The sequence below is a fragment of the Narcine bancroftii genome, chromosome 8 (assembly GCF_036971445.1).
Source record: "Narcine bancroftii isolate sNarBan1 chromosome 8, sNarBan1.hap1, whole genome shotgun sequence".
In the NCBI taxonomy this organism is placed as follows: Eukaryota; Metazoa; Chordata; class Chondrichthyes; order Torpediniformes; family Narcinidae; genus Narcine; species Narcine bancroftii.
Window position 1 is genome coordinate 145,832,522 of NC_091476.1, and position 26,596 is coordinate 145,859,117.

General features: G+C 42.7%; 1 protein-coding gene across 4 annotated transcripts in view; it reads right to left on the reverse strand.

The window, feature by feature from the left end:
* Positions 1–26,596, reverse strand: part of pacrg (PARK2 co-regulated) — a 290,834-nt gene that overhangs the window by 92,830 nt on the left and 171,408 nt on the right. For all 4 annotated transcript variants that reach the window (XR_011343449.1, XM_069895183.1, XM_069895184.1 and 1 more), the window contains exon 3: positions 19,489–19,660. Coding sequence is in view for 3 of the 4 variants with exons in the window: in XM_069895183.1 (XP_069751284.1) it covers positions 19,489–19,660 (172 nt within the window). In the remaining variant the exon portion in view is untranslated. The remainder of the gene's footprint in view (positions 1–19,488; positions 19,661–26,596) is intronic.

Sequence of the window (26,596 nt, forward strand, 5' to 3'; positions counted from 1 at the left end):
CGCCTCACAGTTTGGCGGGCAGCAACCTCCTTTGAAGAAGACCGCAGAGCCCACCTCACGAACAAAAGGCAAAGGAGGAAAAACCCAACACCCAACCCCAACCAACCAATTTTCCCTTGCAACCGCTGCAATCGTGTCTGCCTGTCCCGCATCGGACTTGTCAGCCACAAACGAGCCTGCAGCTGACGTGGACTTTTTACCCCCTCCATAAATCTTCGTCCGCGAAGCCAAGCCAAAGAGAAGAAGAGTAAACACAACAAATGCTGGGGTGTTTTTCTCAGCATTGAAGGAGACAAAGGTACATTAGACAAAGGTACATTAGACAAAGGTACATTAGACAAAGGTACATTAGACAAAGGTACATTAGACAAAGGTACATTGCTGCTGTTTCAGGCCTGAGCCCTTCAAGGAAAAATCAGAAAATGCAGAATCAGGATATAGCAGAAAGATTCAGAATTCAAACAAAGAGGGAGGAATCCAGACCAACAAAAGGTGTTAATTGAATATGATAAAGGACTATGTAAGACTTTATCATGTCTGTGCAGAAGGAGACAGAAAAATTGATAGTAATACCTAACACTTGCGTATGGACTGACTTTTCTGGATAGCATGCAAAGTTTTTCACTGGTGCACGTGACAACAAATAATACAGTAAATCACTTGCCAGTCTTTTCTCACATGATGAGTGCTAGCCAACAAAGTTGAGTTTTCCCCTCCCAATTAGAAGACAGAATACAATGGGCAATGAAGATTTTGCTTCCTGGATTTATTTTATAGATTGTGGGCAGCTGATCACGAAAATCACCTTAACACTTTCCTACCACATACCGCTTTTTAGATATAACCTATTTACCAAACTACATCCAGCTGATTGACAACATGCTTCAAGCATACAAAACCATGATGTGCAACAAGTCATCGAAACCTCATTTTCTGCCTTCACACGTGAATACTTCCCTGCTAATCTTGGTGCATTCAGTGACGAACATGGTAAAAAGTTTCACCAGGACATTGCAACCCTGGAAAAGTGATATCAGGGCAACTGGAATCCAAAGCTGAGTACAAACGAAAATCAACAGGAATACATTTTTAGGTCAGTTGAACTAATGTAATGCACCAGCATCATGTGATTAAAAATGCTAAATTCAATAAAAGTTCATGTTTCCCCACTTCCTACGTGATATAGCAAATCTGAAATTATTTTTGTGTTCAAGCTTGAAGTTGCCCATCATAATCCTCCACTTTTTTTTCAAGAAGCAAACCTTTTGGAAAAATTTGGTGTCCAACGATATACTGTATATTAGAGGTATGTTAGATAGGATGGACAGCCAGCACCTTTCTTCCCTGGCGTGACAACAGCAAATACCAGAGTACATATGTGAATGGATCGAAGCTTAGGGGAAATGTCAGAGATTAGTTTTACACACAGAGAGTTGTGGGTACCTGGAATTCATTATTGGAGGTCATGGTGGAGGCTCAAAAGAATCTAAGGTAGATACAAGGATGTAATAAAAATAGATGGATATGGGTGTGAGGTAGAGAAATATTAGATTGCTGTAGAATTTGTTTGCATAGGTTGGCACAACATTGCAGACAGAAGACCCTGTACTGTGCTGTAACGTTCTATGAGAACACTCAATCATTATAGAAGATTTATCCAGTTCCTTTCTTTCTCCCAGCAGCCTTGCCATATTCCCACCCTACTTTAAATTTCCGTTTTTAAAGTTATCACTGAATTGAGATGTTTTCAGATCATGCATTCCACAGCTCGCTGCATAAATAAGATTTTCAGTAGTGGCCACTCTTTCCATTGTGAATTATTTTTGAAATCAGTTTCCTAACTTGCAGGAGGAAATGTGCTGTCTGAGAAATGCACATTGGAAAGCCACTCATGGGACATGACGTCCCGCTGGAGAAACACCGCTCAGCTGTCGTGTACGCATTCGTAGTCTGTGTTCAGGACTTCCCCACTTACATGCTGTAGCTTGGATGGATGGGATGAGTGGTAGATGAGGAGCCCTACATTTGATCCCAGTCATGTCACACACTCTTCTCCAACTTTCCATGGGTTAGGAGGTACATGAAAACACAAACCACCTGATGCAAAGACAGTTTCTTCCCTGCTGTTATCAGACTGTTGCCTGGACCCCTCATCAGTAAAAGTTGCACTCTTCAATTGTACTTTTCCCTATACCCTGGACTTAGAATAACACAACTAGCACTTTTATTTAATTATTACACTACCTGTTGTACTTAAGTATGAGTTAACTTACCTGCATTGCGTAGAAAATGTGAATGACCCAGTACACATGACAATAAAGAATTCAATTCCCTTAAATAAAAGATTTGCCTCTTGCTTTACCCCAAACTCATGGCTAAGTCCATAACTTCACACCTGACCCCCTCAATTTTGTCCCAACCATAGGTGACACATTTAACTTAGTCCCTTTGTGGTAGGTTTGCTCGAGAATCTCAGCAGGTCAAACTGTATACTTTATAGAGCAAAGATAAAGGGTTTAAGCCATTCATCAAGGTAATTTTTTCATTTCAGAGGTCACTGGTCTGTATTCTTACTTTATTTTAATTAATGTTGGTGCTTTCATTTTCTTCAGGTCAAATGTGACCTTACATGCACTATTTTGCAACCATCTACAATGTTTTACTTATTTGAAGAGTTTTCAACTCTTCCTGAGTGATTTTGATCTCGAGGGACTTTTTGAAACAGTGGAGAAGACCTGGGCTGTCAGAAGCCATCAGAATTGCTGGTAGGAGGGGCTTTAGTTTCCATCGCCTGAAGACGTCAGCATTCTGAGGCTGCTCCACCTCACAGAGCAGGCACAGAAGCGACATGGATAGGACTTAACTAATGACATATCATGGACACACAACATCTCCTCAATTGTCAGGAAGGCGCAACACCAACTGCACTTCCAGAGAAGGCCGAAGCAGGCAAGGCTACCGGCCACCATAATGTCAACCTTCTACAGCTCTACTGAAAGCGTCCCGGCTGGCTGCATCACAGTGTGGTGTGGTTGATGCAGAGAATTAGGTCAGAGATCAATCCACAGGACCATAAGAGTGACAGAGAGGATCACTGGAGTCTCCCTCCTGTTAGGTAAAACATCATGAGATGGGAATGTACAGGGCTGTAACAAGATGTGAATGCATCCTTGTACTTACAAGATAAGAGAGACATTGATGGATTGAGAGGCAGGAAGCTAGCAGGGAAAGGATAGCAACAGTTTTAGTCATTGGACAAGTAATGATATGATGATGTTCTAAGCACATATCCAAGGGTATAAAAAATCACCATTTTGCTGATAACGGCAGAATGCATTCTCCGACTAACATGGTTGGTCGCAAGTGTTACAATCCGGTAATAAAGAACAAAGAACCCTGATTTCGACTCAGCCTGGTGTTTGTCTCACTCATTCATGAACAAAGCAGACCTAACACTCCCCACCAACGACGTGATCTACTGGGATCAGTGACTGAAGAGGGCGCGCAAAATCATTGAAGACCCCTTCCACCTTGCCCACAGCATCTTTCAGCTGTTCTCATTTGAAAAGTGGTAGAGGAATATCAAAGCTAGCACCACCAGGTTGAGAAACAGCTTCTTCCTATGGGCAGTGAGAATGCTGGACGTCCAAAATAACTGCTCATACAAACCATCCAAGATCCTCATATGCATGAAATAATATTTATTGATATATTTGTATCTATAAATACTTGACCTGTGTATGTATTGTTTATCTGTATGTGTGTGATGTCTGCTTGTGTGTCTACATGTTTTGCACCGAGTTGGAGAACACTGTTTCATCGAGTTGTACATGTGCAATCGCATGAGAATAAACTTGACTTGACATGCAGAAAGATGGGAAGAACATGCAGCAAAATATGGAGCTGCAAGCAGCCAGTTCATTAGAATCCAGCCCAATGATTCCTTGTGGACCACCAACACTGAGAACAGCTGATGCAGCAGGTCTATCACTTTTGCAAACAATCTAACACAGGAACAAATGAACTGGACAGAGCCATTCCACCCTTTGAGACTATTTCTGATCTTTGACCTAAATCCATCAACCGCATTTTCCTACTTATCCTTCGAGCCTTTGGTTAAAAAAATCTATCACTCACGGCTGACCAGGCACCAGCAGATGATGGAGGAAGAGGGGTAAAGACTACGAGCAACCCAGCTTTAACATTTAGACACACTTCCCTTTCAACCTCGTAGCCAGCAGCAATAAATCTCCCCTTTAACGTCTTGGAAATGCAATCAAAATAACCCATAACCTTTTAAATTCCAGGGGGTACTGCCTTCGGTTGTGGTAATTGTTGAAAGCCTGAAATAAAAAGAAAAAATCCACTAAATTTAGCAGGTCAGTCAGCATCTGTGGAAGGTTGGATTCTCAAGGTTCTCCAGCTCTCATGCCTGCAGATTTCATTTGAGTTCCACTGGAGATGATGAAGGGTGCTGCAGATTGGGCAGAGTGTGTGGCAGGAGATGGAAGGTTTGGGTAAAGATCAGAGATCAAGCAGATGGGAAGAAGGTGGGTGGTGTATTTAAATGTTTAAGCTACTTACATAGTATGGTAATTTGGTAATAAATCTAGCACTAATGATGGCTATAAAATGATCATGTCATCTTGTGTATAAGATATGGCTATTCTGTGGAGGGCTTTTCCAACATGGGTTTTGATATGTATGTTCATTACTCTCAGCTACATAATCATAAGACCCTAAGTCAAAGGAGTAGAATTTGGCTATTCAGCCCATCAAGTCTACCCACCATTTAATCATGAGGTGATCCATTTTTTTCCATTTAGAACCACTGCCACAAGAATCTGCCTTAACTACATCCATTACCGCCCATGGCAATAAATTCCACAGATTGACCACCCTCTGGCTAAAGTAATTCCTCTATTCTAAGCAGACTCCCTTCAACCCTGAAGTTGTGCCCTCTTGTCCACTACTCTCCCACCATGGAAAACTAGTTTTTATTCCTAATTTGTGGAATTTGCCCTTGTAACTTAACATGCGGAGTTGAAACATCTTTATTTGAAAAGTTATATATCCTTTTATATTTATCAACCTTTTCATCTCTCTGTGTGGTAGTGTAATTTTTCCATTTTATGTTGCTGCAGGAAGCAAGAAGTTCAGAGCCTCTATGTTAATAGGACAGTAAACTTGTATCGTCATCAAAGCTCTGCTGGTAAACTCAGGTCAATCATGCACTTCTCCTTTGTATTTGTTCACACTGGCTTCTTGTTGATTGGCCCAAGTGCAGAGCAATCATGTGTAATCTCCAATCAGATCACAAAAACCCGACAAAGCAGGAAACTCAATCATTTTATGACAAATACAGAGTTGAGAAAATTGTAAAATTTTGTATGCCAAACAAAAACAAAAACAAATACAGTGATAGATTTTAGACTTAAATTTGCTCTCTGGGAACTATCTACTTTGCATGTGCCGTGGAAATCCAAAACAGAACGGGTTCATTGCAACACGTAGTATTTGCATCCCGTGGTTTGGCTCTGGCACTGAGCCAACATCCAGCTAATGAGGGAAGCAAAGAATGATGACCAGCCAATCGAATATACCAGGAACTGCCAACTTAAAGATAAACGGTTGTAGATGGGAGATAATATTATTCAATTTTTGTTCTTTGAAAATGGTAACATGTCAGTCTACTTTTGTGAAGCCTTTAGGCCATTGGAAGCAGGAGTGGGGTGGAGTAATGAGAGGGGGTTGAAAATATTGAGAAGTATTGGCAAAATGGAAGTGAAAGGAAAAGAGCTAACACAAGAGACAAACCAGACACTGCAGACATGGATTGATAATTGACAAATGGTGTTTCATTCTGAGGGTGAGTGGTTTCCTAGTTGGGAACCTTGTCCAGAAAATCCTCGTGGACTGTAGTAACCAGGCTTACTGGAGAACGTTGTTTCATTGGGTTGTACTTGTATAATCAGGTGACAATAACTTGAGTTGACGACCTATATCCACCTTCAAGATATCTAATGATCTGGCATCCACCACCCTCACGGAGAGCCAGGGACTTCGAGAAATTCATCACCACCAACCTGCCAAACATTTCTTTTGCTATTCTGGATGGTCAAAAGACCACCTGGTTTTGAAGGATTTGGTGACTTATAGTTTTAGAATGCAAGTCCCAGCCTTTGGTGCACATTTTCCACAAGATGTTCCTCGCCCCATTCCCTTGCCCATGTTTGTCCATGGTCTCATGCACTGCCAGACGGAGACCACCCACAAATTGGAGGAGCAACACCTCCTCTTCCATCTGGGCACCTTCAAACTGGATGGCATTAACATCAACTTCTCTGATTTCCATTAAAAACCCCTGCCTCTTGTCTTCTTCCATCTGTATCCTTTCCTCTCTCTCTCTCTCTCTTCTCCACAGGAGACCTTTCACAGAGCCAAAATCAATTCTCACTTTTTGACTATTGGTCTGTACTTAAACCCCCTCCCATTTTCCCCCTTTATTTCCCAACCCTTTAATTCAGACACCTGCCAGCTTTTCGCTTATAACCTGAGGAAAGCCTCAGACCCGAAATGTCGGAAATATATCTTTACCTCCTATAGACGTTGAGAGACCTGCTGAGTTTCTCCAGTATTTCTGTGTTTTGACTACAGTCACAGCGTCTGCAGACTTTTGAGTTTCACTCACCAATGCAATGTGGCAAATGTGATTAGTGTATAAGGGCAAAAATGTTGGCACGGATGTGATGCCCTATTTCTGAGCTGCCTGAATTTATGCCTGTTCTTGTATCTGAATGTCTCCATTTCCCTCATTAAGATTCTCCCATTAGTGAAAACACCTTGACACCTACCCTGTTACACCCTCAGGATCGCACATTATTTTGGATGTTAGGGACATTACATAAGTATGGAAATAGCTGAAAAATTGGATTTTTCAAATTGGATCTATGTATGTATCTTTTAAACATTTAATAAAACTTTCATTGGTATTAGCATTCCTGGTGGTTTTCCTTTTCATTCCTGTTGGGTGCATTTATGTGGGCTGACTAATAATGCAGAGAATGGGACCTAATAAGACACTCAAGTTCAAATCCCAATGCAGCAGCCAGAGAATTTAGAAGTAAATTTTTGACTGATACACTCTCAGAATAAAAAAACTGTTGCTTGGAATAGGAACCATGACTTTAAGCCACCACTGTAGAACCCCAACTGGTTTACAAGAAACTAGAAAAATAATTGCAGGAGTAGACCATTCAACCCTTTAAGTCTGCTCTGCCAATTAATATAAACATGGTTAATCATCAAAAGTTTGTGCCATGTTGAGCTTATGCCATATATCCCTTGTTTTGAACTTTCACTTGATGGTTCCCCAATCCTTGGGTTAAAAAAAAATCTTTTCAACTTAGTCCTGTTTTACCCCACATTGTAATGCCTTGTTGTTTGGTTCCAGGCTCTACCTCCATTTGTTGCACCTTGTCCATCCATTCCCCTCTGGATTTATGTTTTCTCTCCTTCTTCCCAAATCTAAGGAATTTAAAACCAATCAGCTCAATTGCTATGCATGTGCCCTTCCTCCCATCCCAGTGAACTCTTGCTACACTTTCCCATTGAAAGAACACAGAAACCAAAAAAAATATTTGTCATAGAGGGGTAGAGAGAAGGACCACATCACTCACTTGTGGAAATTTTTGTTTTCTCTCAGAGGATTTTGAATCTTTGGAATCGTCTTCCAAGAATATTGGAGAAAGTCATTGAATACAATCAGTGGCAAGATGGACAGATTTTTGTTTTGCAGGGGAGTCTATGGAGCAGATAAATTAGTAGAAGATTTCCCCACGGAGTAGTGAATTTGTGGAATTCTCTGCCCAAGCCAGCAGTAGGGGCTGCCTAATGACATACATTTCAGAGTTGGATGGACTTTTGAATTGAGGAATTAAGCAGGATGGGGAAAAGGCAGGTAGGTGGAGCCGAGTCCACGGCCCCAATTGTCAACTCTTGTTTTTTTTAATGTTCTTATGAGTCAAGGTTATTGGGGGAGGCAGACAGGAAAGGGGTATCAGACCAGCCATAATCTAACTGAACAATGGATCAATCTTGAAAGGCGTTGTTACTCATTTTTCATTTGTTTTCACACCAAGACAAGCTCTCACATTTAATAATTAATCAGAAGCTTAGTTGACTTTTCCTATGCATCTGTACAAAATAAAATACAAGTTGACACTTAAAAATAATTTCCATAAAATGCAACAAATCACATGTGAGCTGGATTCTTAGAACACCCTTTATTGTACTCAGCACCAGGGATTTACACAAGGTTGTTGCTGATCACTTGGTAACCGGGAGACAAAAGATGTGACACTGAAGATTTTCACTTTTAAAGATGCTTATTTAACAGCCTGCAAAGTCATTTTAATTACAATATTTCCACTGCACTGGGCCAAATTGAGAAACAATTAACTGCGTAGGCTTCAGATTCAAATTCAATTTAGAGTCATGTACACAAGGTACATGAAAAGCTTTCCTTTGCTTGCCCCACAAAGGCAAATAAAGCATTACCAAATAACCTGGCACAATTTTTCAAACAAGGTGGGGAAGCAAAAGGGAGTTCCTTCATAGACATTGAGTGGCCGCGGATCTTCCTGTCCTCGGTTCGAACTCGAGGCTCCATATCCAAATTGCACTTCCTCGACCTTGATTCTAAATCTCCTAAGCATTACAAGGCACTCCATGTCTAAGCCTCTGGACGAGCCCTGCTCTCCATCACCTGATTCCTAGTTCCCAGAAGATGGTGGTCAGCTTGCGGCATGGCGTCTGAGGCCTTCTGTCTCCAGGCAGAACTGGAGCCTTGCATTTCACTGCTCCTGCTCCATATAGCAACCCACCGGGACCAGCAGACCACAGCATTCCTGCGGCATCAGTGAGTCCCTCACTAAACCAACATATATTAATGAGAATGAACATCCAGTTACATGCCACAGTGAAAGCTGTGGTTAACTATTTGCTATAAGTTCATTGTAATTGTATAGATTTTATGGTGATACATAGAAACTTAGAAACATAGAAGATAGGAGCAGGAGTAGGTCATTCGACCCTTCGAGCCTGCTCCGCCATTCAACGAGATCATGGCTGATCTTAAAGTTCAGTACCCCGTCTCCGCCTTCTCTCCGTAACCTTTAATACCCTTATACTGAAGAAATAGATCTTATTCCCTCTTAAATATATTCAATGAACCTGCCTCTACTGCCCTCTGTGGCAATGAATTCCACAGATTCACCACCCTCTGGGTAAAGAAATTCCTCCTCATCTCGGTCCTAAATGGTTTTCCTATTATCCTCGAACCATGGCCCCGGGTTCTGGATTTTCCCACTATTGGAAACATCCCATCTGCATCCATTCTGTCCAGTCCTGCCAGAATTTTATATGTCTCTATGAGATCCCCTCTCCTAAACTCCAGTGAGTACAATCCCAATTTGCACAATCTTTCCTCATAAGTCATTCCTGCCATTCCAGGTATCAGCCTGGTGAATCGCCTCTGCACTCCCTCCATTGCAAGAACATCCTTCCTTGGATAAAGTGACCAAAACTGCACACAATACTCCAGGTGGGGTCTCACCAAGGCCCTGTACCAGCTGCAGTAAGGTATCCTTGTTCCTATACTCAAACCCTCTTGATATGAAGGCCAACATACCATTTGCCTTTTTAACCGCCTGCTGTACCTGCATGCTCGCCTTCAGAGACTGGTGCACAAGTACCCCTAGGTCTCTCTGCACTTCCCCATCTCTTAATCTATTGCCATTCAAATAGAAATCTGCCCTCCGGTTTGTATTACCAAAGTGGATAGCCTCACATTTATCCACATTGTAGTGCATTTGCCATGTATCTGCCCAGTCCCTCAATTTATCCAAATCACACTGGAGCTTCCTGACCCCCTCTTCCGTGCACACAACCCCTCCTAGCTTAGTGTCATCTGCAAATTTGGAGATATTACATCCAATCCCCTCATCCAGATCATTAATGTAAATTGTGAACAGCTGGGGTCCCAGTACAGATCCCTGTGGCTCCCCACTGGTCACCGCCTGCCACTCAGAAAACGAACCATTTATCCCAACTCTCTGTCTTCTACCTGCCAGCCAGTTCTCAATCCACATCAATACTTTGCCCCCAATCCCATGAGCCCTGATTTTGGAAGCCAGTCGCTTATGCGGGACCTTATCGAAGGCCTTTTGGAAGTCCAGGTACACCACATCCACTGGCTCTCCCCCATCTATTTTACCTGTCACCATCTCAAAGAATTCCAATAGATTTGTCAAGCACGATTTACCTTTTGTAAATCCATGTTGACTCCGTCCGATCCCTTCTCTGCTAGTCATATGCTCCGCTATTACATCCTTAATAATGGATTCCATCATTTTGCCCACTACTGATGTAAGGCTCACCAGTCTATAATTCCCCGCTTTTTCTCTACCCCCCTTTTTAAATAGTGGGGTAACATTAGCTACCCTCCAATCCATGGGTACTGATCCTGAGTCTATCAAGTTCTGGAAAATAATTCTTAAAGCATCTGCTATCCGAATGGCCACTTCATTAAGTACCCTAGGATGTAGATTATCAGGCCCTTGGGATTTATCTGCCTTCAATCCCATCAATTTCCCCAAGATCATGTCCTTAGAGATACTGATTTATTTCAGTTCCTCCCTTGTTCCTCTCTATGTTTCCCAACATCCTTGGGAGGTTATTTGTATCCTCTCTTGTAAAAACAGAACTAAAGTAAGAATTTAATTGGTCTGCCATTTCCTTATTCCCCATTATATATTCCCCTGATTCCGACTGCAAAGGACCTACTCTGGATTTCACCAATCTTTTCCTCTTGACATCTCAAAGTCTAACCGTTATATGATTTAAATTACCTATGTGTAGCATAGATAAAAGCTCATACTCAACTAGAGGGAGAACTAAAGCTTTTATTAGCTTACAACACAGGAGAGGTTCATGAATAGGCTTCAGAGGGGTTCAGGGTTTAGGCAGGAAACCAGGGTCATATACAACCCCCGAGGGGGGGGGGGAGCCAGGAGGTGGGACCAGTCGTCAGTGCAGGAAACTTCTAGTGAATCCCAGTTCACTACATTCACCCCTTCCTTCAGAATGAAGACACAGAAGAGAAATATTTACAATGCTATTTTCAGATTCAGGCAGTCTGGGGGTCTGGAGATCCTGGTGGAGCTTCTTAGCACTAGGGAGAGGGCTTGGGCTCCTTGAGTCTCTTGGCCCATCTGTGAAGGAAGGGTTGTGGGCTGGGGCTCCAGCCTAAGACCTGTTCCGGTGGGAGCCAGGTCCCTGATGGAGATGGTGTCCTCCTTGCCATCCAGGTACTCCACATAGGCGTACGTGAGGTTGGTATGGAGCAATTTCACCCTTTCCACCAGGGGGGTCGGTCTTGCTTCTCCTCACGTGCTTCTTGGGAAGGACTGGACCAGGACCAGTGAACCAGGCTGGGAGTGTAGTCCCTAATGCCGACCTTCTCTCGAATGTAAACATGAGCTCTTGAGGAGTAGCATTGGTCACAGTGCAGAGTAGTGACCGAATTGAGTGGAGCGCGATGATGAGGACATCCTGTCAGCATGAGTCTGGAAGGCCTTTTTTTGTTTCAGGGCAAGTTTGACAGCCTTCCAGATCATGGCATTCTCTTTTTCAACCTGCCCATTCCCCCAGGGATTGTAACCAGTAGTCCTGCTGGATGCGATGCTCCTCACCAGCAGGTACTGATGTAGTTCATCGCTCATGAAGGCAGGATTCTGGTCACTATGAATATAGCCAGGATACCCGAACAGGGTAAAAATAGAGTCTAGGGCCTTCATAACAGATGAGGCGTACGTGTCTGGGCACGGGATGGCGAATGGGAAGCGGGAGTACTTGTCAATGACCGGGAAAAAGTAGATGTTCCTATTTGTGGACGGGAGAGGTCCCTTAAAATCGATGCTGAACTGTTTGAAGGGCCTGGATGATTTTAACCTGGTGCAGTTTCGTAGGATGAAAAAAAGTGCGGCTTGCACTCAGTGCAGACCTGGCATGACCTGGTCATTTCCCTGACATCTTCTATTAATTAGGGCAAATTGCGAGACTTGACAAAATGAGCCTTGCAGGTGACCCCTGGAAGGCAGAACTCATTGTGTATGGTCCGCCATTGACCGGTGTGTGCAGAGGCACAGCATCCCTTGGACAAGGAATCTCGAAGGTAGTTAATGGCCCCTGGCCGATAGGCGATGTCAAATCTGGAGGTGGAGAGTTCGATCCTCCACCTAGCAATCTTGTCATTCCCCTCTTGGTGTTGCTGAACATGAATGGGATAGAGCGCTGGTCCATGACTAGCGTAAATATTCTACCAGCCAGGTAGTGCCTCCAGTGCTTTATGGCTTCTACAATGGCCTGAGCCTTCTTTTCTACAGATGGGTTCCAGATGTTGTGGCCTTGAAGCGTCCATGAGAAAAAGGCAACCAGCCGCCCAGCTAATTGAGAGTAGTGGCCAGGGCTACGTCCGAAGCATCACTTTCCACTTGGAAAGGTACATTCTCGTCTATCACATGCATGGCGGCTTTTGCAATGTAACGTTGGAGGTAATTAAAAGCTGTCTGGACTTCAGTCAAAAGGGAGAAAGTGGTGGCCTTTAAGAGGGGACGAACCTTGTCAGCATATCGAAGGACCTACTGGGCGTAATAAGAGAAAAACCCCTGGCATTTCCTTGTAGCCTTTGTGGTACCAGGAGGGGAAGCTCTAACAATGGGCACATCCTATCAGGGTCAGGGCCAATTATGCCATTCTCCACCACGTAGCCAAGGATAGCCAGTCGTGTATTCCTGAATACACATTTGTCAGAATTGTAGGTGAGATTCAGAGCTCTTGCCACGTGGAGAAAGCTCTGGAGATTGTCATCATGGTGTTCCACAGTGTGGCCACAGATGATGACATTGTCGAGGTAGGGGAAGGTAGCCTTCAACCCGTACTCGACCACCATCCTGTCCACCTGCTGCTGGAAAATAGACACCCTATTGGTAATACCGAAAGGGACCCTCCGGAACTGATAGAGTCGACCCTTAGCCTCAAATGCTGTATACGGGTGGTCCTCCGAATGGATTGGTAGCTGGTAATAGGCAGTTTTCAGGTTGATGGTTGAATAGACCTGATACTGCAGGATATCGTTCACCATGTCCAAAATGCGAGGCAGCGGGTATGCATCCAGGAGTCTGTTAATTGTTTAGCTATAGTCAATCACTAACCTGGACTTGTTTTCTCCCTTTACTACCACCACTTGCGCTCTCCACGGGCTGTTGCTGGGTTCTCTGTCTTTATAAACTACCGGTCTGTTGCACTGTACCTCCTGCTCTTAGTGGTGATGGGCTTACAGTCGGCATACAGGTTTGGGAACAGGGCAGGGGGGTCGATGTTCAGCGTGGAGAGGCTGCAAGTGGGTTCTGGTTTTGAGGGCCCTCTGTTCCAAACTATTACTGGGGGAAGGAGACCAGAAAACTCCAAAATTACGCTTTTAAGGTGACACAGAAAGTCCAGACCCAACAATACTGGAGCACACAATTCATCTAAAATGTACATACGAAATTTACAAAACGCCCCCCCCCTTCAAATGACAGATGAACTATACAATGTTTCTGTTCACATGTCGAATAGGACTGGGACACTAGGAAGATTGGTAATTAGAGGGGTACATTTTTAAGGTATATTTTTGCACAGTCCATGAGTCCATGAAACTTTCTGTAGAGCCTATGTCAATCAGGGACTTGGTCGAATGTCCGTTTACCTTCACCGTCACCATCGAGTTGCTGAGTTGGTGAGGTCTATCCTGGTCGAGGGCCAGTGATGCCTGGTCACCAGAGACACCGTGCTCTTCGCTTGAGTGGCCCCCTCTGTCCTGAGTCAGCCTGTTTAGGTAAGATGGCACCGACCTTGTGACGCGGCAAGATGGCCACCCTCCTTCCTCCTCTGACGATGATGATGGCGTTGAATTCAAAATTGGGCTGCTACAAGATGGCCGTGGAGCCTTTTCGCTCCGTTTCCATAAGCGGTGGCTGGCGCAAAAGGCAATCTCTGGCGAGTCCGGCGCAGACGACTTGGGGCTGGAATTGGATACAGAAGCAGTACAGGCCATGGATTTCCCCGGATCTCCCTTCATGCGGCAGACCCTCGCCCAATGTCCCTTCTTCCCACAGATAGAGCACGCCAAGTCTTTGGCTGGCAGCAGGCACGGGGTGCTGTCCCTTGCCACAGAAAAAGCACTCCCGGGCTCGGGAAGTGGCAGCCATTAGAGCGGGGGCTGCCATAGCGGGAGCAGCTGGTCCTTGGAGGTGTTCGAGTTTGCTGGCTTCAAGGTCATCATTCTCGAAAATGGCCTGTTCCAGCGATTTGGCCAGCTCGATGTGGCAAGCGAGGTCCTTCCTTCCCGACTTGAGCAGTCGCTGCCTCACGTACCTCGAGCGGACCCCTGCAACCAGAGTGTCCCGGACTTTTTCATCTTCCTGGACGTGACCCAAAGAGGCCTCATGCCTGCACTTCTTGGCCAGTGTCTGTTGATCTGTCAATCAACTCTCCAGGCCATTGGCGGCGTAGGGCGAGCCAGTGCCTCGCTCGGACCTCATTTGGGGCCTTCACGTAGCGAGCCTTCAGCACTTTGACGGCAGCCTCATACATTGGGCAATCTCGGACGATAGTGTATCCCTTTGTCCCTACCCTTGAGATGAGCGCCGACCTTCAGAGCTCGTCTGTGTGGAAGACATCCCTGGTCGCGTTCAGATCTGCCTGGAAGCAGTCTAGCCAAAGTGCAAACTCCTCAGCTGTGTCGGGGGATTGCAGGTCTATTAACAGCATGCTGGACTTCAGCAACGCCTCCATCCTGGTTTGTAAGCTAATAAAATGTAGAGTAGATAAAAGCTCACACTTGACTGGAGGGAGAACTAACACTTTTATTAGTTTAGACCACAGATAGGGTTCATGAACAGGCTTCAGAGGGGTTCAGGGTTTAGGCAGGAAACCAGGGTTATATACAGGTTGAGGGGCTGGCTGGGAGGCAGGACCAGACATCAGTACAGGACACCTTCAGTGAATCCCAGCCCTCGCAATTTGAAATTCACAATTCAAAATTTGAAATATGGAATGAAATTCGCTCTCAAGAAAATTACTTGGGGGAAAAAAATCACAAGCCTTATTTTATTTTCAATTCAAGATTCCTCATTGATGTGCAGGTGGTATGGATTTGCAATACAGACCGTTTTCTAGGACTGCAGCACCCCAGGAATACTCATTTTTGCATAACCCATGAATTTTGTCCCAACGGAACAGTTGTGCAATAATCAATGCTGCTGTCACACTGCTGGTTCAATCCTGACCTCCAGTTTGAATGGTCTTGTGACTGTGAGCATTCCCCTCTCATGCAACCCAGGATTGTGCTGATTGGGTCCATAAGACTGGAAGAAACAGGATAGAAATACGCTATTTAGCCCATTGAGTTTGCCCACCATTTAAGTATGAGCTGATCTATTTTCCCACTCAGCCTCACTACGTGGTCTTCTCCTCATAACGTTTGATGCCTTGTCTAATTAAGAACCTATCAATCTCTTCCCTAAATACTCCCAATGACTTGGCCTCCACCACCACTTGAGGAAACATACTCCATAGATTTATTACTCCTGGCTAAAGAAATTTCTCCAGGAGGTTAACTGGATACTGTAAGTTGTTCCTAGGGCAAGTGGGTGATCGGAGAATCAGGATGGAATCAATTGGCCTGTGAGCATAAATGGGGAAACTAGATTGACTCAACTGGCTGGATGGCCCTCTTCCATCTCACAACAAAATATGTGATTAGTCAAAAGTATAGACTGTAAGGAGCATTGACAGGTGCTTATTTAGTAACAACACAGAAATGCTGGAAGAACTCAGCAGATCTCACAACTTCCTTAGGAGGTAAAGATATATTACCAACGGTTTGGGCTGTGCTCTTCCTCAAGGTACGAGTTTTTAAAAAAGACAGGTGTCTGTATTAAAATGGCTGGGGAAAAGGGAAGAATGGTGGGGGGGGGGAGGTACAGACCAACAGATAAAAGGAGTTAATTGAATATGATAAGAGGACAGGAGAGAGGAAAGGTTGGGGGAGGGGGGTATTTGTTTATAGGTCTGTGAAAAGGAAAAGAGTCAGAGCTATGGAAAGGAGAAATAGGGAAAGATGGGGTGGGGGGAGGGGCTAACGGAAACCATAGAAGATGATGTCAACGTCATCCAGTTAGAAGTTGCCCAGACAAAATATGAGGTGTTGTTCCTCTAATTTGTAGGTGGTCTCAGTCTGGCAGTGCATGAAACTATGCAGCAAGGGAATGGGGTGGGGAATTGAAATGGTGCTTATTTACACCAATTGTGCTTCTACAGATAGGAAACAGAAAATAATCCCTATTAAATTCTAAAATTCTCCTGACATTCGATCGTTTACTGAACCTGCATTGTGGTGGGGCAACTGCTCCACAGCTGTCTTCCCAGCAGGGTATCCTGTCCCCGAAACTCATCTTCATTTCCCTCATGAAAGGTCCATGACTGTTGCTTCACGTGAATCTGTCAGATACAATAGCATCTGGCTCTGGGAAATGATGAATAATCTCGACTACTGGGATTCAGGGCATAGAAATTTGTTGGTTTAGCACATTAGTTACTGTTACTTCCAGAGAGAAAGTCAGTCTCCTTTTAAATGGGAATGTAAATGTACAAATTCTGTTAAGTTAGTCTCAATTGGAGAAAAAATTAAACTGTTTTGGTTTTGCATTTTGTTCCAAGGATAAGTGAAAATTGCCCTTAGCTGAAATAAAGAACAGCCATGAATTTTGATACCACCTAGGACAAAATGGTACCCCATCCATCACCCTAAATGTCCATTCCATCCACTAATAGCACCCCATAGCTACAGTGTTTGGCATTCCACAAATATACTGCAGTTTTGCAATCCAGGCAGCTCCAATGGTACCTCTCAAGCTGGCAGTTAGCACGATGCCATTACACCGCCAATGACCTCGGTTTGAATCCGGCGCTGTCTGTAAGGAATTTGTACGTTCGCATCATGTCTGCGTGGCTTTTCTGCGGGTGCTCCAGTTTCCTAAAGTGTATGGGGAGGGGGGGCTTAAAGGTTCATTTTGGGGGTGGGGGGTAATTGGATGGCACAGGTTTAAATGGCCGGAATCGGTTTCCACCATGTTGTAAATTTTAAAAATGACATGAGAGAATAATAAAAACACACCAAAATGCTAGAGGAACTCAGCCGGTCTTTTCAGCATCCAATATTACCGATATTTCTGGCCTGAGCCCTTCCTCAAGGAGGAAGGAATCACACTACAATCACAGTGTCAGCAGAGGTTCATGTTTCATTCCCCTTGAGAGGATAATCCCTACTGGGCTGGGTAATTCGAACTCCAGCCACAAACATGAAGCTTAACATTATCCAGGCCCCGTCATCACACTTGATGGACACCTTGCCTAGCGCTCTAAAGATTCACGTCCACCACCATGGGTGCATGGTAGCTCCTGTGTGGACCATTCACAGAAAGTATTGGAGCAACCTGCCATGACAGGATTTCTTTCATCTGAAAAACATACCTGTTGCTACATATTCAAATGTTCAAAGTTCCTTTTATTGTCACGTAATGATACATTAAAAATGGAATATACATGACATACTTCAACTTTTGCCTTCCACAAGGCAAACAAAGAATTGCAATGAGAATTACTTAGCACCCCCTACAGTGAAAGAAAGGGAAGAAAAAGTATCTCCTCAGAGTGTAGGATGGGAGAGTTATGGATGAATATGAACTGAGTGCAGGCCAGTGGGACGAGGCAAGAAAAAGTGTTCTGGCACAGACTAAGAGGGGCTGAGATGGCCTGTTTCTATGGTTCTTCAAGATATCAAATAAAATATATTTGCAGAAAAAAGTCGCCATTACTATTGCCTGATGCCCCTTACAGTAAGAGAGAAAGAGAGCAAAAGAGAACCCCTTCAGGGTCACTGAGTGTCTGTAGATTCACCTCCAGCGTTCCCACAACTTCTGCAGCCACACAGACTCCTGTTCAACCCATTGGCAATCTGAGCTCCAGATCCAAATCTCTGATACAATCAGGAATCCATCAGTGCCTGAAGCCCTTTGGGAGCCATTCTTGCCTTCAGCACCCTCTTGAATCCCGGTTCCAAAATCTGGTTCCCATGGGCCATTTTCCAGCAGCCCGCAACCTCTGCAGGTCCCCCCCCAATCTCAAGTCACCTGCAGCCTGTATAGACCCTTTGACCATTCTTAATTCACACATTCAGCCTTTGTAGATGGAATGATTCTTGAAGTGGTAGTGTGTACTGCTCTACCCCTCATTCTTCCCCCATAATTGCTACTGAACTGATGTTGCATCAAAAGCACCTCCAAAACTTGCTCCCTCTACCATCATAAAGTACAGCAGTTGTGGGGGAGTGGGGGGGGGGGGGGAGAGGAATTACACCAATGATCAACCTGAAACAACTTTCCTTCTGGATAATACTGGATCAAAATTCTTGTTCACCTAACTGCACTGCAGGAGAATTCTGACATGGTGGACTTTAGCAGTTCCAGTGAGTGATTCATTGCCACTTGACAACACACTGTTAGCATTGACACTGGCCTTTCCACTCATGCCTGTAGTCCGAGAATGAATTCCAAAATCTTATCAAAGTTTACCTCAGCTGTGGAAATGTGGTTAGATCCAAAACTAAGTAAGCACAATTGGCAAAGCAGTGTACCCTATACTGAATTTCTCAGAAGTTTCATTTCAGTTTTTATGTCCCAATTTGATCACCACTAGACAAGAAACTACCTATTCACTATAAAACACCAGAGTAAATCTTCAGTAATGGGGACAAAGCAACATTCTGAACAAAGATCCAGGCCAAATACAGTAATCTCCATTACTCAGTGTGTGAACATAGAGTTTATGTGGCTCGGTGCAATATGGAGGCCACCATTAGATGCCTCAGCTTATCAATCTGAGCCAATAGTTGGGAGGAAGGTAATTACTGAGATTGATTCTGATGCCTGGTGCCGTGGTAAAGTATAATAGTGCCTTGCCGCACAATCACAATGTGACAAAGAGAAAGCCCACATTGTCAGTCAAAATACCATAATTTTTCCAGCTTGTATTTTTCATGCAGTGTTTTTGGGTCCTTGCTATTTGCAATTCCCAAGTTCCACCATTAAATTGTCATAAATCTCACTGAAAACCAATTCAGGGCAGGATATTTTCCATGGCTTGTAGTGTGTTGGTAATAAACTGAAATCAAGTGCACTCATTACATTTCCATTTCTTTTTGTGTGTACAGAATAGGGATCCTTTAGCTTCTGTGGGAAGTTTAAATCGCAGACAGTTGCTACTTCTAGGAGTTCCTTTCTGAATTCCACCCCCCACCCCTTCCCGAAAAGTTTGTTTTCTTACTTTTTATAGGAATGATGAGCTGAGGGATGACGGGAAGGACCTTCGATGCTCCATGTTCCAACATGTCGTGGACTCCCTGTCTGGCAAAGAACTCATATGGATGAGTGGTCTCACAGAGGCCATCAAAGAAAAGGGGAAGATAATGATGGTAATCCAGTTTCTCAATCTCAACCTGTAAGAGAGAGGTTGGCAATTAATCTTTCAGAGATACCTGTTCAAAAAAACAATTTGATTCAGGAAACAAGAAGAATCTGTTTCTGCCTGTAGCATAATGTTTAATGATTTTATTAAAATTAACAGTTTACCAAGTGAACCAGAGTATAAGAAATAGGGGCAAGAATAACTCAAAGCCCCACTCAACCCTAGTCTGCATCTCAGTAAGATTCCTGCTCATCAACCCGAAGTGTTGACCATCCATTTTTCACTGATACGATAGTGGGTTGTGTGAAAAGAGGCAATGAATCAGCATACCGGAGGGAGACTGAAAACTTGGCTGAATGGTGCACCAACCACATCCTTGCACTCAATGTCACCAAAACCAAGGAGCTGATTGTGGACTTTAGAAAGGGAAAATCAGAGGTGTACGATCCAGTGATCGTTGGGCGGGGTGGGATCAGAAGTGGAGAGGGTGAGCAAGTTTAAGTTCCTGAGGGTCATCATGAAGGAAGCATGGCAGCATCTCTACTTTCTCAGGAGTTTGAGCAAATTTGGTATGACATCAAAAACCATGGCAAACATCTACAAATGTGTAGTGGAAAGTGTGCTGAATGGCTACATCATGGTCTGGTATGGAGCATCAATATATCTGAGCAAAAGCCCTGCAAAAGATACTGGACACAGCTCAGTAATTCACTTGTAAAGTTCTTCCCACCATGAGAAAATCTCCCTGGTATGCTATCTTCAGAAAGTAGCAACAATGACACACCAGCCAGATAGCTGCCACAAGACTCATCCCACCACGTTCAGGGACAGTTGCTATCTCTCCACCATCAGGTTCCGGAACAACAGACTCAATCAGAGACTCATTTCAGAACTTTAAATTTGCATGTTATTTCTTATTGTATATTTATTTTCTGTATTACACTGTCAGCTTGTTTGCACTCCCTTCTGGTTTACATTTCTCTTTTGTATACGTGTATTTTCTTGAGAACACTTTTTTTTTTACTACCATCAAGTGGTAATTCTGCCTGGCCCGCATGAAAAAATTCTCAGGGTTGTATGTAATGTCATGTATGTACTCTGATAATAAATCTGAACTTTGAACTGATAAGCTCAGTCCCTCCAGGTTCTCAATAAGGGCTCCAACATGTTCAGTTTGTAGCACGATCAATAACCACAAGCAGACTCAAAGCACGTGATTAAAGGTTTTAATAACCTAAAACACAGGAAAGTCTTCACATGCTGCTGGCCCGGATCCAAGGGTGGTATGAAGGGAGGAGCCTAGGGCCATTCAGCCTTTATTGAGGAATCTTATGGGAAGGAGTTACAGAGTCAGATGTACAGTATACATGCAATGTTGTGTTCCACCACACAGTTCTTGTGTTTCTCTGACCTCAGCCTCATTTCCATTCTCTCCATAATCTTTTACTTCCCAGCAAACTAAAATGTTGTCAACCACTTTCATGATTGTATGCATTGATTCAGTATCCACAGATCTTCGATGTAGAGTTCCACAATTTTACAACCTTCTGAGGGAACCAATTTTACCTCACAGTATTCCAGAGGGGAAATTGAGTTATGATCTAAAATTCACATTGTGGAAGAGTTACTGAAGAATAATTCAAGGAATATTTAGTTTAAAAACATTCTTCATGCACAATGTTATAAAAAAAAGAGTATAAATTCCTTTCAAAGAACAAGTAGAGAGCTAATGGGACAAAACACCTCTTTAGCATGAATCGGTGATTTTATTTTTTTGCTCCAAAATTTCCTATCTCCAGAAGATTTTTTTTCTCTCTGTAGAAATGCAGCTTGAGTAAACAGTATTATTTTTTTGATCAAATTGTTTCAATTTAAAGCAAATAACAGATTTGTCACACAAAAAAAGAGAACCTCCTTCCATCTTCTTCACTGTTACCTTTAGAAGCAACCTTTTGATATATTATCAGATGCCTTACAAAAATCTAAATACCTTTTATCCACTGGTTTCATGTTTATATATTTTCTTTTTAATTTTGACATAGAGCACGGGGATGTAGAGTGGCCATTCCAAAGAAGGACATGATCAGAGGTTACCATATATTAAACCATTTATTTATATTAATTTAGAGAGAGAGAGAGAGAGAGAGAGAGAGAGAGAGAGAGAGAGAGAGAGAGAGAGAGAGAGAGAGAGGAGAGAGAGTTTGCACTTGTTGTTTTTGCAATACTGTTCCATATATAACCATATAACCACTTACATCACAGAACAGGCCAGTTCGGCCCTACTAGTCCATGCCGTAACAAATCCCCACCCTCCTAGTCCCACTGACCAGCACCAGGTCCATACCCCTCCAGTCCTCTCCTATCCATGTAACTATCCAGTCATTCCTTAAAGTAACCAATGATCCTGCCTCGACCAGCTTATTCCATATCCCCACCACCCTTTGCGTAAAGAAATTTCCCCTCATGTTCCCCTGATAATTTTCCCCTTCAATCTTAAACCATGCCCTCTAGTTTGAATCTCCCCCACTCTTAATTGAAAAAGCCTATCCACGTTTACTCTGCCTGTCCCTTTTAAAATCTTAAACACCTCTATCAAGTCCCCTCTCAATCTTCTACGCTCCAGAGAAAAAAGCCCCAGTCTGCACAACCTTTCCCTGTAACTCAAACCTTGAAATCCTGTCAACATTCTCGTGAACCTTCTCTGCACTCTCTCTATTTTGTTTATATCTTTCCTATAATTTGGTGACCAAAACTGTTTACAGTACTCCAAATTTGGCCTAACCAATGCCTTGTACAATTTCAAATAAAATTAAACAATATTGGAAAAACAAAAAAATGCAAACACACTGTATGGTAACCTATGACCATGTTCTCCTTTGGAATGACCACCTTAACATGGTAAAAGGCCCTTCAGGCCCATGAGCTCATGCAGCCCAAATTAACCTACTAACCCTATAATTCTTCAGAATGTGGAACAAAGCCAGAGCACCTGGAGGAAACCCACACAAGTCACGGGAAAACAAACAAACTCAGGAGGAGAGTTGTTTCTGTGAATGTTTCCAATCATTAACCTTCAATCATAATGGGAAAAGTAAGAATTGAAGGGAAGGGATATTTCCACGAGTGGGAGTGTCATGAACAAGGGCACCTACAGTATCTGAAAAATAAGGGGCTTTTTTATTTAAAACTCTGAAGATGGTAGTGAATCACTCGAGTTCTCTTCACCTGAGGGTGGTGAAAACCAGATTGTTGGATCTCGGAATCAGAATTAGAATTTATTGTCATGAACATGTGTCACAAAATTAATTGTTTTGCGGCACGTACAGGTGAAGATCTTGCTATAAATTACATTTAAAAAAAGAAATGCATTAGGGTAAAAATAAGAAGCTGTGTTTGTACTGTCTTCAGGCTCCTGTACCTTCTTCCTGATGGTGGCAGTGTGAAGAAGGCATGGCCTGGATGGTGAGGGTCCTTGAGGATAGACGCTTCTTTCTTGAGACTGCCACTTGCACATGTCCCTAATGTAGTGGAGAACTGATGCCCAACTCTCTGAGTTCACAACTCTCTGTAGTCTTTTCCTGTCCTGTGTATTGGTATCTCCATTCCAGACAGTGATGCAACCATTTAGAATAAGAAGGATATATTTATGGTGTTGGATATGGCAGCCATCATTGTTGAGTCTATAATGCCACAGATATACTTTTACACTCAAGTAGTTGTTGGTGAATCGTTGTGCAATGTGGATGCTTTTGGGATAGCAAAGTATTAAAAAGCATGAAGCAAGAGTTTCGGCTCTTTGTTAGGTAGACTTGATTGCACAAGTACAACCCGATGAAACAGCGTTCTCCAGTCCTAGGTGCAAAACACACAGACACACGATCAGATATAGCACACATACAGAAAAACAAAACATAAGCAGGACAAATAGTCATGCATACAAATATATAAACAAATATTGATTCATGAATATGAGTGTCTCGGATGGTTAGTGTGAGCAGTTCCTTTGGTCGTTCATCATTCTTTGCAGATGCTTTTTCTTCCTCAGCTGAGAAGGATTAAGTTGAATAAAACGTGTGTAATTTCTAAATTGACCTTTTAGAGAAAACAGATTTGGGCACTTGCAGATCTAGAATCTCGAGAAGTACACATGGAAATCGTGTGCATTATAATTGAACGCATTGTGTTGGTCAAATGACTACAAGAAACCTTGCAACTGTGTAGATGTCTGATATATAAAAAAAGCAATTTAAGTCAACCAGCTGTGGAGAGAAGCAGTGGAGAGTCTCTGTTTGCAGAATATACATCTCATTATAAAATGCGATTGCGAAGTTTATTTCTTCTTTTCTCAATTTAGCAGACTTTTCACAAATCCTGGGGAACTCTGAGGTTTAAAGATAAAATACCAGCTTACAATATCGCAACAGGAAATTCAGTGACTGTAAATGATTCAGGAACTTGCTCAGTTGAAATCCTTGCAGTTTCAACCAAACATGTCTGACATTTGAAATTAGTTATTTAATGCATATTTTTATTGAAGTTGTTGAGTAGGTCATTGTGGGAGCAAAATGATTAGAGGGTGCAAGTGAATCCTCTAACTTATTTTACAATTGCAATTTGGGACTTTTCACCAATAGTTCTTTAACCCACTAACTCCAAGAAGAAGGAATGGGACAGCAAGAGCTTGGAAACACCACTAACCCTCCAGGTTCCCATCCATAGGAACATAGGAAGTAGTAACTGGAGTAGGCCAAAAATGGCCCATCGAGCCTGCTCCGCCATTCAATACGATCATGGCTGATCTAATTTATGACCTAACTCCACCTACCTGCCTTCTCCCCACATCCCCTAATTCCTCTATCATGTAAAAATTTATCTAACCGAATTTTAAATATGTTTAATGAGGCAGCCTCAACCACTTCCCTGGTTAGAGAATTCCAAACATTCACTACTCTCTGGGGAAAACTATTTTTCCTCATCTCTGTCCTAAATCTACTCCCCCGAATCTTGAGACTGTGTCCTCTCGTTTTAGTTTCCCCAGCCAGCTCAAAAAAACCTTCCTACATCTATCCTATCCATACCCTTCATAATCCTATATGTTTCTATAAGATCTCCTCTCATTCTTCTGAACTCGAGTGAACACAATCCTAGACGATTTAATCTTTCATCATAAGTCAACCCCTTCATCCCAGGGATCAACCTCCTCTGAACCATCTCCAAAGCCAGTATATCCTTCCTCAAATATGGAGACCAGAACTGGACACAGTACTCCAACCACACATTATTCTGTCATAAATATATCACCAATACTTCACCTTCACCAGGATAGCCCCTTGCCATGAGCAATAAGTGCAGGTCTTGTCAATAATAAGATCCCATAAATTAACAAAAAGTACTTACTGTCTACATTCATAAAGAAATAGCACAAAGTTTAAATGAAGTCTATGTTGACTGAATAACTTTATGCTTAGCAAAGTTAGATAATGATCTGAGGACAGATTATTTGTAGATTGTAGAAATTTCAGAATACCTTTATATGCCATTCATAACCTTGAATTCTGAATAAAAATGGAGATTAAAACGTGTATGCTATGTAAACCAGAGAAGCAATTGTAAATGAGTGCTTTATCTCTTAACTTCCTTGCATTCCATTATCAAACGATTGCCTGCTTGAGCTCATTATGTTTGCAGCAGCAAGTTTTTCTATCACATTGGCATTTGAATTCCACTCAATCTGCTGGTCAGGACAATGGAATATCATAAGAAAGAAGATATTTTATACAATTATATATTCCTGAAAGAGTGTGCTTGGCTAGATTTGATATCTGAAGAAGCCCATTGTGTACAAATAAGGCTTTTAACATATGCATCACTGTTGAAAGTGATGTGAAAGCAAAAGCTCATTTTTACAAAATATTCATGTACTGCTGATGGCCATGATGTGAAGCTATCGTTATCCGTGCAGTCATAATAAAGCTCATACAGCCATAATATTAAAGGACCATCACATTCGTAATGTGAGCCATCTCAAACAGTGCTTCCAATATAAAACAAATACTGTGAGTGCAAAGCCTGACTCCAGAGAGCTTATGGACACCAAGTACAGTGCCCCCTTAAACATTTAGGAGAATTGCATTTCCGCATTGGACTGTATCTTAAAAGATAATGATAATCCTTGTGGAAGAAGGTTATGGTAATGTTAACTCGAGGCCATGGAAGTATTGAGGTCAAAGGAGATTGTAATTTTACAAGATTTTTGCAGCATTTATGTAGTTGCAGATGCTTTAGATCCTATCCAGTATTCTAAATGGTTTTAACTATTTTGTTCTTCCCAATTCCTGACCCTCCCTCGATGGAAAAATGCTGCGGAAAATGCTTATTGTACGTCTGCGCCCAATTTGTACATCTCATTTCATCTTCCTCCGCTGCCAGCAACACTGTATGAACAGACTATGAATTTTTGACCATGATTACAAATATCCAATTTACCCTTATTCTCCAAATAAGCCAACTAAATCATCGATGATCAGACATCACTTGTATGATGGCGAGTTCCTGATTGGGGAAGTGAAAGGATCTTTGAACGACAACACTAAATTTGAGATTAGTCCATTGATCCATAGATACAAGGAGTGAATGGAATGAGAAGACAATACTCTTGCTCACACGAACCATCCGAGACACTCATATTCATGAATCAATATTTGTTTATATATTTGTATGCATGACTATTTGTCCTGCTTATGTTTTGTTTTTCTGTATGTGTGCTATATCTGATCGTGTGTCTGTGTGTTTTGCACCTAGGACTGGAGAACGCTGTTTCATCGGGTTGTACTTGTGCAATCAAATGACAATAAAACTTGACTTGACATGAAAATTCCTCAAGGATAAGTAATGAAAAATCGACAGCCACACATCCTTCCTCATAGAATCATAGAAATCAAATAGCTACAGCAAAGGAGGAGGCCAT